The sequence below is a fragment of the Electrophorus electricus genome, chromosome 16 (assembly GCF_041902795.1).
Source record: "Electrophorus electricus isolate QZ-2024a chromosome 16, ASM4190279v1, whole genome shotgun sequence".
Classification (NCBI taxonomy): domain Eukaryota; kingdom Metazoa; phylum Chordata; class Actinopteri; order Gymnotiformes; family Gymnotidae; genus Electrophorus; species Electrophorus electricus.
Genome location: NC_137512.1, coordinates 26490001 through 26502500, shown reverse-complemented (window position 1 = coordinate 26502500; position 12500 = coordinate 26490001). Strand labels below are relative to the sequence as shown.

General features: G+C 43.4%; 2 protein-coding genes across 18 annotated transcripts in view; both read right to left on the bottom strand.

Moving 5' to 3' along the window:
- Positions 1-8071, bottom strand: part of flnca (filamin C, gamma a (actin binding protein 280)) — a 26171-nt gene extending 18100 nt beyond the window's left edge. For 2 of the 6 annotated variants that reach the window (XM_081699107.1, XM_081699108.1), the window contains exons 1-12: positions 7842-8070; positions 7312-7717; positions 5716-5964; positions 3850-3947; positions 3178-3328; positions 2869-2987; positions 2203-2280; positions 1929-2091; positions 1607-1807; positions 1420-1509; positions 209-346; positions 1-112 (exon numbers count right to left, since the gene is read on the bottom strand). The exon at positions 1-112 is cut by the window's left edge and continues 15 nt beyond it. In XM_081699107.1, coding sequence (XP_081555233.1) covers positions 1-112; positions 209-346; positions 1420-1509; positions 1607-1807; positions 1929-2091; positions 2203-2280; positions 2869-2987; positions 3178-3328; positions 3850-3947; positions 5716-5964; positions 7312-7687 — 1775 coding nt within the window. In that variant the 5' untranslated portion in view covers positions 7688-7717; positions 7842-8070. Of the gene's footprint in view, positions 113-208; positions 347-1419; positions 1510-1606; positions 1808-1928; positions 2092-2202; positions 2281-2868; positions 2988-3177; positions 3329-3849; positions 3948-5715; positions 5965-7311; positions 7718-7841 lie in introns of those variants that run through there. The other 4 variants (XM_081699109.1, XM_035532378.2, XM_035532379.2 and 1 more) reach the window with 4 other exon arrangements.
- A 2103-nt stretch (positions 8072-10174) lies between these two features.
- The window catches only part of ccdc136a (coiled-coil domain containing 136a), a 15005-nt gene continuing 12679 nt past the window's right edge, over positions 10175-12500 (bottom strand). For all 12 annotated transcript variants that reach the window (XR_014117638.1, XR_014117639.1, XR_014117640.1 and 9 more), the window contains one exon: positions 10175-12500. This exon is cut by the window's right edge. The gene's annotated coding sequence lies outside the window, so the exon portion shown is untranslated.

Sequence of the window (12500 nt, the reverse complement as noted above, 5' to 3'; positions counted from 1 at the left end):
TGCCCTGCCCATGTTATCATAACAGTGTACTTTCCAGGGACAACGGGGCGATAGTCACACTCATACACACCATCACCAACATCACGCATGTTCACTGGCACTTCAGCTCCACCTAAAACACACCCACCATCAGAGACAGAGCTCAGAGTGGGCAGAGAGATGGAGAAAGACGTGAGAGATGGAGAAGGTATCAGCAGAGGGCACCTACCGGGGCCTTTCACAAAGACCTGGAGGGTCCCCATTCCCGCGGCTTTAGTAAACACGCGGAAGTCCGCCACCTCCTTCACCCTGACGCCCTTGGGTTGGAGCCCTCGCCCTGTGGCCCGGCACGCATTAGCATTGGAGGCTGAGAAGAGACCAGAGACAACGTCTGAGTCTGTGATGAGAAACACTAAACTAAACAGACAGCATATTGTGTTAGTGAGCTTGGATTAGGGCTATAGCAGGATCTTCACACGAAGACTCAGATCAGATCTGTGGGATGAGGACTAGGACCTCAATTCTGTTTTCATGAAGCAAACAGGCCTACACCGTGAGGCCACATTGTGAACAGTGTCAGCCATGCACAGAGAAACACAACCCGAATTACAAACCCCGATTCCTTACTGGAAGCTGAGAAGTGCAGGAACTCTCATAATAACAGACACTTAGGTCCAAACCAGTGAGCTTTTATACAAACAGAATAAGGAGGACAAACCTCTTCCTCAGTTCCTATGCTTGCATCTATGCATTATTAACATACTTTGTCTCTATCTTCATCTGTCACTCTCTCTATCTGTCTCTCTCCATCCCTTCCACACCAACATATTCTCACACTTTCTCTATTGACTCTCTCTACCTATCTCTTTCTGTCTGTCTCTCTCTCTGTTTCTGTCTCTTTCTCTCTTAGATGCAATAGGCACTATCAAGCAGAGCTAGGGGTGCACGCACAGAGCAGGTCACAAGTCAGAGTGCTCAGGCACAGAGCAGGTCACAGATCAGCGTTCTCAGGCACGGAGCAGGTCACAGATCAGCATTCTCAGGCACGGAGCAGGTCACAGATCTGAGTGCGTGGGCACAGAGCAGGTCACAGATCAGAGTGCTCAGGCACAGAGCAGGTCACAGATCAGAGTGCTCAGGCACAGAGCAGGTCACAGATCAGTTTTCTCAGGCACGGAGCAGGTCACAGATCAGAGTGCGTGGGCACAGAGGAGGTCACAGATCAGTGTTCTCAGGCACGGAGCAGGTCACAGATCAGAGTGCTCGGGCACAGAGCAGGTCACAGTTCAGACTGCTCAGGCACGGCAAGAACCGCACCAAGCAGAGAAAGCCATAGCGAACAGAATGAGATAGGCGCAATATGAAGGGCAGGCCATGTTGCACAAAGAAGAGGAGGCGCTAGGCACAAGCCTTGTGTGATTGGGTGGTCCGTAGGTGCACCTTTAGGTTTGGGGAGGGGTTTCCCTGCAGGAGGGGTGCGCACTGACTGTGGGAGAATCTGCACTGCTGGAGAAGCAGAACTTACAGGAGCTACAACAACAAACAGGACAAAAGTGTTTCCATTTGTTAACTTGGAGATGTTGGGAGAGCAGTGGGGGAAGGTTGGAGCAGTGAAGAACACACTCACCCTCAGAGACCTGCACCTTGTATGGGCTCTTGGGAATGGGCTGTCCAGCGAAGGACACGTGGACAGTGTGGGAGCCTTCCAGCACAGGTTTGTAGGTGCAGCGGAAAACGCTGTCACCCTTGTTCTCCAGAAGAACCTCCACAGTGTCTTTCTTCCCATGAGGATCCACTATGACCACGCTGACGTCACCAGTTCCTGCTCCTGTAGGAGCACAGAGAGTAGCATCAGATACACTTCAAACTGAGAAATCACCTGCAGTGTACACACTAACAAACATACACACTCACTTGCAGTGTACACTCTAACAAACACACACACTCACCTGCAGTGTAGATGTCAAAGTAGGTGGGTTTATTGGTCATATTGCCGGTGGGCTCCAGCCCTGGACCTCTCGCCTGCACTTTGCTGGCGTCTCCGAGAGCCTTATCAACATTTACCAGGAAGGGGCTTTTATTTATGTCCTGCCCTGCAAACAGCACCTTCACCTTGGGAAGAGGAGAGGGCAGAGAGCCATCTGAACACCAGACAAATACATTCTCGCCCAGCTATTATGTGACGTAACTGTGATAAAGTCTCCACGTGAATCTACTGGGTACCTTATGATGGCCAGCCACCTTTGGCACATAGCTGACTGAGTATGTTCTCTTCTTGTCATTATTGGCAACAACTTTAGCCTAGAAAGATAGCACAGAATACCGTTAAACAGAAGCTCTGTAAATGTGTTTTGTGTGATGGATTATGTTAGCATTGTTACTCGTCAGCTCCGACACTCTCAGCGTCAGACGTGTCATCACTATCTGTCAGCACTGTCACTCACACTCAGAATGCTCATATCCTTTGAATACTCTGCTTACTGGAACAATTTTTGAAAGAAATTTGATTTTCCCAATAAATAGGTTCACAGTCCTGAATTAAAGTCAGAAATAATCGCAAAAGATCCCAAAGACATGATCATGCCTGCTTTTGTTGTTTGTAATGTTTACAGGCAGTTTATGAATGTTGCTATGAATATTTATTTCAGCTGTTTGATTCATACTCAGCATGGAATTTAGATGGTTTTCTCATTAATCAGCACAATACTGAATATCATCACAAGGTTGGTACTAGGGTGGTTGCTAAGGTTGGTATTCGAGTTGGTTCTAGGGTTGATACTAGGGTTGGGACTGGGTTTGGGACTAAGGTTGGGACTAAGGTTGGGACTGGGGTTGGGACTGGGGTTGGGACAAAGGTTGATTGGGTATGAGCTGTCCACCATCACACACCTCTTCAGTGTGGCCTTCAGGATCCTCCACATACACGATGACCTCACCAAGCCCCGCCTCCAGCGTCTCCACAGTAAATTTAGCTGGTTTTAGCACCATATTACCCTGAGGCTCAATTCCTGTGTTCATAAATTTTAAAATTAAAACATTCAACCATTACTGTAAAAAAGTGAAATACATTTAGTTTAGTGTAGTAAAATATATTTAAATATGTTGTATGAATAGCAGAGTGACACTGTGTGTTTACTGCAGGTTCGGGTTTCTGTAGCCAGTCTGAGCTGGCTCTGCAGCTGATCAAGCTCTGCCCACCTGGCCCATACGCCTTGGCCTTTTGGGGGTACAGCTGTTTGGGTTTGAGGGGGGCACCAGGCTTCAGCTTGGCCTTCGGGAACTGGGAGAGATATGTCATCACAGAATGCTCGTCCACATCTGGGTCCACAATCTCCTCAGGGGCAATCACCTGGAGGGCAGAGGTCAAAGAGCAGGTCAGAGACCAGGGTCTAATACTAAGGTTAGGGTTTGGATCAGGGAGTGCAGTCTTCATTGTCTTCATTGTGTGTGTTTGTGCATGTTTGTGTGCATGTATTTTCTGCAGTAAGCATGTGTGTGTGCATGAGTTTGTATGTGTGTGTGTGTGTGTGTGTGTGTGTGTGTGTGTTGCATGTGTGTGTGTGTTTGTGTGCGTGTGCGTTTGCATATGTGTGTGTGTGTGTGTGTGCGTTTGCATGTGTGTGTGTGTTTGCGTGTGCAAGTGTGAATGTGCGTGTGTGTGTTTGCATGTGTGTATGAGTGTGTGTGTGTGTGTGTGTGTGTGTGTGTGTGTGCATGTGTGTGTTTGCGTGTGTGTGTACGAGTGTGTGTGTGTGTGTGTGTTTGCATGTGTGTGCGTGTGTGTGTGTTTGCATGTGTGTGTGTGTGTGTGTGTTTGTGTGTGTGTGCGTTTGCATATGTGTGTATGTGCGTGTGTGTGTGTATGCTCACCTGTGGTACCCCGAGCCAGTCATCAGCCTGCTGCATGGCTTCACGAGCATTCCGCACTGGCTGGTTCGGATCCCACATCTCCCAGTCTGGACAAAGACCTGCAGACACCCGACCAGAGACAGTCACAGACCAACACATACAACACAGCAGCAAGTTTTAGGGTTAAGACTAGGGATTAAGGTCAGGGGTTAGGTGTAGGGTTAAGGGTTAGGTCTAGGGTAGGGGTTAGGTGTGGGGTTAGGGGTTACGTCTAGGGTTAGGGATTAGGGTTGGGGTTGAGGTTAGAGTTAGGAGCTAGGTCTAGGTTTGGGGTTAGGGGGTAGGTCTAGGGTTGAGGTTGGGGGTTAGGGGTTGGGTCTAGTATTGGGGTTAAGGGATAGGGGTTAGGTCTAGGGTTGGGGTTAGAGTTAGAAGTTAGGTCTAGGGTTGGGGTTAGGGGATAGGGGTTAGGTCTAGGGTTGGGGTTAGAGTTAGGAGTTAGGTCTAGGGTAGAGGTTGGGATTAAGGGTTGGGGTTGGGTCTAGTGTTGGGGTTAGGAGATAGGGGTTAGGTCTAGGGTTGGTTTGAGAGTTAGGAGTTAGGTCTAGGGTTGGGGTTTGGGGTTAGGTCTAGAGTTGGGGTTAGGGGTTAGGTCTAGTGTTGTGGTTTGTTCCTGTTCCTTCCGGAATGCAACAGCCTTTCAGTGCTGACTTTACATTGTACAGACTGAGATCAGACCACAGCACCAGACTATTCTGAATCAGAGTAGCTAATCACACCTTGATCTCTATGACACGCATGGTCTGGCACACGACTGTTTGTGATTTAGTTGCGTTGTCACCAGTGGGCTGTGAGCACAAATGCAGCCATCTGCTTTGGAATCCTCACTGATAAGACACATGATTCCTTTTTCAAACAGACGATTCCTTTTTAAGGCGGTGAGTGGTGTGGGTTGCTGGACTGGCTGGAACTGAAGGGTTGTGAGCTGGAACTGAACAGTGGAGGAGATGAGCAGTGTGTTCTCTGCACAGCCGTGTATGGTCACAGCGATGAGGCCTGAGACAGAGCTGCTTAATATCACACACGCTGCAGTAAACACAGAGCACCACCTCCTCCAACACCACAACCCCCACACTAACCCCTCCACAACCACTAACACAACCCCACTCTTCTTCCAACAAAACAGGGGAAAGGGTCACACTGAAGTACATTCCACATGGGCGGAGGAGAACTCATACTTTTCACATGACACAATAACTTACACTTACACTTTATTATTTATATTAAAAGGAAAACATAATCCTCAAAAGCTATTTGTCAAATGAGATTTTAATTACAGCTTTTAGTCCTATGAGTTCCCAAAGGTCACCACACATATCTGTGAATGACTGTGTTGTAGTTTGTGAAGTCTGTATCTAATTTGGACACTAAAGGGTTTAGTTATAAAAAGCTTTGCTCAGGGGCTTGAGCCTAGTGTGAGACCATGACAGCAATGTCTACACAGGAGCCTGAGATAACAAAAAGCCCACTGAGATACAGCAGACCTAATGCAGCAGCTGCTGAACATAGCTTAGCAACTGGCGTTATTCCCCACCCTGCAGCTCCAACACCCCGAACCCTCTCCAAATGTCTCTCCTGGAGCACTTTATTTTTCTGTTGGTTTTATGACTAATGTAAGCAACAGCAAAGGCCTACACTTTTTTTAAACTAAACCAGGTTGACTAAACCATTTTAACTAAACCCCCTCAATGTCTGAAAACAACAAAGGGATATAGGTTACTAACTTTAACTAAACCAGCTTAACTAAACTCCTCACTGACTCAAACCACTCCTATCCAGCCCAACTGAGGATAAGTGTGGTTTGCATGCTTTTCCTGGAGCACCCACCGGGGGCACAGTTGTCCACCAGGGCACCCAGTGCCTTGCCATCTCTCCAGTCACGGTTGAAGTTGTTGATGGGCAGCTGGGGAACCTTGTTCTGAATCCAGCCCAGCAGACGCTGTTTAGGAGTGAGCTTCTTCTTCTCTTCATCATCCTCATCCTCCCACATGGGCATGGAGATGGAGTAGTGCAGGATGAGAGTCCAGATCAGACCCAGGATCAGCTTCAGGTTGCCATCCACAATGGCCTTGCTGTCTGTGGAGCAGAAAAGCTGTTAAAACAGCCTGACAGGAGGAAACCAACAACAACACCAGCAGAGTAAAGGGCTAAGATGACTCCAGCAGGGAAAGAACTCCTAACATCCACTGACAATTCCTCCATCTCTGTTCCTGTCCCTCACAAACACGCTGCAACCTTCCCAGACCAGGAGAGCTCTGCGCAGCTCGTAGGAGGGTCTATTGGTGGAACGGATGAGGGTGAGGCTCCAGGCCGCATGTAGGTGCCCAGCGTCAAGACACCGCACCCTTTACGCCGAGACTCTCAAACGAACAGTCCCACTCGAAATATCTCTGCCTGGCTCTGAGAAACATCACACAGAACTGTTTCACTTACATAGCTTTCAGCATATTAATAACCAGAATGTTTTCCTTTAGCTTTTGAAAAGCCATATTTTCTATCTGAAAGGTTGTATGATGTTGATCAGCCTTCGTAAGGATTAAATGAGCCTGGGAGTGACTCTGTTTGATAAACTTGCCAACATACAACTCACACACAATCACTCACACACTAACAGATTAACATGTACATGATACAATACACTGACAAACTGACACCATACACACACATCATGTACATGATACACAGAAACACAACACACACATTATCATGAAGGTGTTTGCATCTGTGATTAGCTGGTATGGAAATTAATTGTTCCAACAAACTAAAATGGCAGATAACTCAAACTTGTCCCTCTAGAAGGGACTCAACACGTTGCTGACCTCATGTCCCCTCCACACAACTACGAGTCTGACCTTCAGGGTCTTAGACCTTTACACATGCATACACAGGCTAATTTAAGATATGCTGGGAGATATTTTCACACCCATGACTCACCCATTAATATACGGCATGTGCCAGTCAAAAGTGATAAAGACTTAGCGTGTACCCTCCAGCAGAGGTGCACTATCCCTGCTGGCCTCTTCATTCACCGCTTCCACGGACAGGATATAACACTTCTGGATCTACCATGTCACATCATACTTGCCTTCCAGTCCACCACCAGTTGCTGTGTCCTATGTGTACATATGTGTGCTACATTACACTGAATCATGGCTACACAGAGCAGGACCTGGGGAACTGACACCTCATTACAGCTGAAATCTCAAAGAAAGGTGTGTGTGTGTGTGTGTGTGTGTGTGTGTGTGTGTGTGTGTGTGTGTGTGTGTGTGTGTGTGTGTGTGTGTGTGTGTGTTCGGGGGGGGGGGGCTACAAAGAGGATGGAATAGGGCATTTCTTTTTAGCATAAGTCCCATTAAAATTCAAACTCATCCGCCCTCTCTGGCTGTAATTTAATGTAATTCAGTCTGTATAAAGAGAACTTACCTATTGATACCAGTTTGATTCGCTCCCTGTCAAGAAATTCCAAAGCCACTGACACATTTTCTAGTTTCATCTGTCTGAAGTTAGGTCTGACGTGATGCTTTCTGTACATTTTCTTTTGACTCAGAACTTCCAGCAGCGCTATGAGCTTTAGACCGTCGCCGAGGTCTTTCTGGAGATCACTGACGTTCTTGTTGACGCATTTGAGGTGCTCGTTGCACCATCTAGTAAACGTGTTTTGCTGGATCTTCTTCCAAGGCGCGTCCTCAGCGAGGTCTTTCTCCGTAGCCGGCATTTCGTCCTCTTCGCCTTCCGCGAGGTCGGTGCCCTGGTAGTACGGCGGCGGCAGCTGATCTTCCACGTGCGTGTTGTGGCTCATCTTTTCGGTTCCCTCGTTTCTTTTATACCTCTGTGTTATGGGTGTGTGAAATGTGCTTCACGTTAGTTTTGCAGAATAGTGTGAGAGGCATACACGTAGTTAAAACGTTCAAAACTTTCTTGGGGTTAAAAAATAGAAAGACTTTCGAACTTACTTGTTAAGAGCACGCTTCTGTCACGACAGTGATTAATGAAATAATCCGCTTTACTGGTACAAGGTACCTAGTCCGAGTTTTTTAATTGGCGGCCTCTTGTCAAATGTATTCGGTCCGTCCTAATGGGCGTGCGCAGAAGAATTTCACCTTTGGATAAATGAAGCTTTGCGCCAGTAAGACACACAGCGTCGTGTGACTCTCCACCCTGGAGGAACTGGAAATGAGGGCAGTGGAGCCACTGCGTGGGTTTATAAATCTTGGGGCCCCCGGGCCACGTCAGATGTGAGGAACGCCGCTGTCATGTCGCGCACATGAGCGATGAACGCCTCACACCCTGAAGGATAGCGGACACGCTGCGGATTGGTCGACGCAGAGCTACGAGGCTGTGATTGGCTGGAGCACATATCTCGCAACAGTTGAGACAATGAACTTTATTTTTACGCTTTCCGAAACGGGCAGAGGGCCGCGCGCTGACCCGCGCATCAGGCTGAGCACGCGGCCCTGAAAAGAAAGTGACGTATGGTAGCGGGAATCGCTCTAACGATCTAATATTAATCCTTTAAACATATCCAGGGAGTTGGATCAACTTTACAGACCTCTAATGAATTGGGTAACATCGATTTTTCCACAGTGTAGAAAGCGTTGCAGTCGTCATACCTCTTATATCAAACCTACAACCTGTGCACAAGAAGTGGAAGAAATATTTCATTTAGTGTGCACTAGAGAGTAAATGTGGGTTTTAACTTTAGATTTAGACAAAGGAATGTAATGTTCATGTTTCATTATTTGTTTTTTGACACTGTTAATAAAACAAATATGGTTTATTCTATGTATCTATGTATTTATTTTTTTTATTATTGCTAAATGTTTGATGTGGTTGTGTCTTGTAACATTAATTCAAAGAAAACTGAATTATTTTAATAAAATATATAAAGTGCATAAAAATCAAACAATGGATAATCAAATAAGTGTAAAGCTGTACCTAAAATCTTAAACAGTGTCTTGGGCCTGCCTGAAAGCTAGTCTGAACAGATTGGTGTTTATTCTCAGTGTAGATATGTCCACTGTCAGGCATTCAGAGGTTCTGTAACAGCTGATCCCTTTTAAGAGCTGCACAGATGCTAAATGCTTAGTGTTGACCTCAGACACGGTTAATTAACTGATGAGCTCCCAGTGACCTAAGAGGTCTGCTAGGATCCTTTTTGAGTTTCTATGTCAGATAGAAACTTTGGCCCTGGACCATTCACTGATTCACAAAGTAATAGAAGCTCAGAGTCAATGCTGGAAGATAACATAAGGATTAAAGAACAGAGTTGGTGTCTGTGGTTATTTGAGCTTCTTCCAGTAGGACAAGAAGTGTCTCATTTCTCTCCATCTCAATCAGTTAATATTCTGGATACAGTTGAATGCTGATTTAGTAACTGCTTTGACATGACTGCTAAAACTGAGATTGGAGTCTATTTGAACACCTTGGTTGCAAACCAGTGTTTGTTCCAGTTAAAAGTGTCACTTGTCTGTACTGGATAAGAATGTAAATGTCAGGGTAAATTGTAATGTGTCTGTGCTGGATTAAAGTGCAATGTGTCTGTGCTGGACTGAAGTGTAAAGTGTCTGTATTGAAGTTATGTCTAGTCTTTGTGACGTTTTGGGGGGATGCAACAGGAGATGTTGGTCTAAGATAGATAAAGATAGATAGATAAAGATAGATAAAGAAGAGATTGCTTCTGATGGTATTGTGGAATAGAGTTTAAGAGGTTTGTTTTGTTAATTCTTTACTAAACCTCTCCACACATGACACCATAGTAACATGATAGATCAGCATTTACAACTCGGTAACATTTAAAATGTTAATGTATAAAGTCGCGTTGTAAACATGTCTACTGCAAAAAGCTTGAAGGAAAAACAATTAAGTTTTAAATGAGTTTATTCCTACTTAACTGTGGTTAGTACCCCAGTAATGGTGCACAGCCTCCCAGTCCCTACTGAGCTACACAAACATGCTTCTAGAGTTTCCTGACTAGTAAGATCCACCAGAGAAATCTTACATGTATGAAGCATGACTGGCTTGTTTGCCTGAAGGTGTATTTTGGGAGAAGAACCCCCAGTGACTCAGCATGAGTGACCTTTAGTGACCCCATAGTACTCGTCTGAGACATGTCTGACCAACCAGTGTTGACAGTAGTGTACTTGGGTTTGAGAAAGGTGCCTCATAAATTAAACTAATAATGATAATAATAATAATAATAACAATAATAACAACAACCTGAAAAGAAGCACTGAGAGCTTTTTAAACTATTTCTGCAGCGTAAAATGATGGCACTCTTTTACATGTGTCATACGTCAGTTATTTTTATACAGTTTTGCAGCTTTACATTACACCATGTTTTAAAAAACAAAACAATACAATGTGGTTTATTTTCAACAAAAACACTAAAAAAACATATAAGAACCTACATGAAACATTGTTATAGAAACATCTACACTTTTGAATAACTGTCACATGGTCCTTACACAGGGGTGAAGGAGAGAGCCTTACATCAATGCTGAATACATCAAACACACTCATCATCATACACACTATATGCACTGTACACATATCATATACAGTCATACATATGTTAATGACACTATTATGCATATATCATACACCTTGAACAATATACAACACAAACTATATACAGTACACAGCTTAGGTTAAGGGTTATGAAACATTGGCCTATTTGAAAGATTGATCTAGAAACTTATAGGAAACATTGGTATATGGTATAAACCTATAGGAAACATTGGTATATAGTATAAACCTATACAAAACATTGGTATGTAGTATAAACCTATGAAAGCCACTGGTATACAAATCTATACCAAACAATAAGCCTTGGTTGAAGATTTCCCTTAGTTTTTGGACTTACTAAAAGTTTCGTCATGTGTTACTCAAATGTGCCACCAACACACACTCATCATGATGCACTCAAGGAGGTCACACACTGACCTCGTCAGCTTTATGGGCAGTAGCCAGTCACGTGGCATTCCTGTGTTTTATCTTACAGACTGTGTATTAATAAACCAGAGCAGGGAAGACACTGCTCATGGCACCAGTCCACTACACATACCCACAAACCCATCAATGACATTTCAACCCTTTGGAGAAACTCTACTGAATTCTTATATTTATTCATTTATTTTTCAAAACATGTACAGTACAAAATATACTTCTGAGTTACAAAATGACCACATTAATCCCTTCTGATGAATATCAGACATCTTATACCTATAAAGACTCATACTGAATGACATGCAAAAATTTAAGGATTAAAGTGAGGATTAAAATTAATTTTAGGATTAGGGCTCGGAGCAACTTTAGGGTTAGAGTTATGAGTAAATTTAGGGTTAGGGTTAGGATTATCTTTAGGGTTAGGATTAATATTAGGATTAACTTTAGAGTTATGTTTAGGATTACTGTTAGGGTTGGATTAACTTTAGGGTTAGGGTTAGGTGTTAACTTTATGGTTAGGGTGAAGAGTCATTTAAGCATTTACATTTTACTCACATAGGCTATATTGCAATAATCAACCTAGAATCTAAAATAGATTTTTCAATTGTATTAACATGCAAAAATAGTTTTGCTGCAAACTACAAAGCAACATTTGCTTAAATAAACACAGTAGCCTGACTAGTGACAGCTCCCTACTGACTGAGTGCTACTAAAACAAATTCAGTTCCACATAAATCTAATTTCTCAGCTCAACCACAATCATGTTCTCATTAGATTTACAAAGAAACAGAATATTTGTTGCTGTTTTAATGGTAGTCTATGAAAGAGGGATGAAAAGGGTATATTGCTTTATTCTTGTCTCCTGCTAAGAGGAAACTGAATTTGTTTCCTGTTGTTCATTACAGAGGCTGCAGTTGGAAGCCTGGTGACGGCATGCAGGAGTATGTGTGATTAGCTTTATAGAATCACCACACAGCCTTCACTGTAACTTAGAGTTAGCAAATATACTTTAATGTTCAAAATATTCATATTATTATAAATAACGATATTGTAAAATGGTAAGATGATATGATTACAAACTTTTTTCCTCTAAAGTTTCTGATTATATAAAACATCTAATAAGGACTTATTAGAAACATCACAAAACAACTGAAAATAAAAAATTTTTAAATGAGAGATTTTACCACCTTCAAAAATTAGATAAAGATAGAGAACCCTATAAGACCACAGTATCTAAACCCTAAATGTGTCTAAATGTGTTAGCAGAACTTCCACCCATAACTACTCATTACCAGTTTATTTATTTAGAAAGAAAATATCCACACGGTTTTAACTATGAAGAGTATGTGATTTGTTCTGTCTTCCCAGATCAAACAGTAAACAGATCATTAAAGTCTTTGATGATGTTAGGTGTCTACTGAAGAAGGTTTGGTTTTATAATCCTAATAGTCCTCTAATATGTCTAGTGGACATATTCAAAAAACCTCTAAAGATCACATAATGTGTGTGTTTTTCTGATAGTTGGACAGACAAACATAAATATTCTTCTTAAAGTAAACCATTTACATTTACAGCATTTAGCAGAGGCTCTTATCCAGAGTGACTTACAAAAATGCTTTGTCGTTTACTCATAGAATATATCCTAGTACAATACAGTAGGTTAGAAT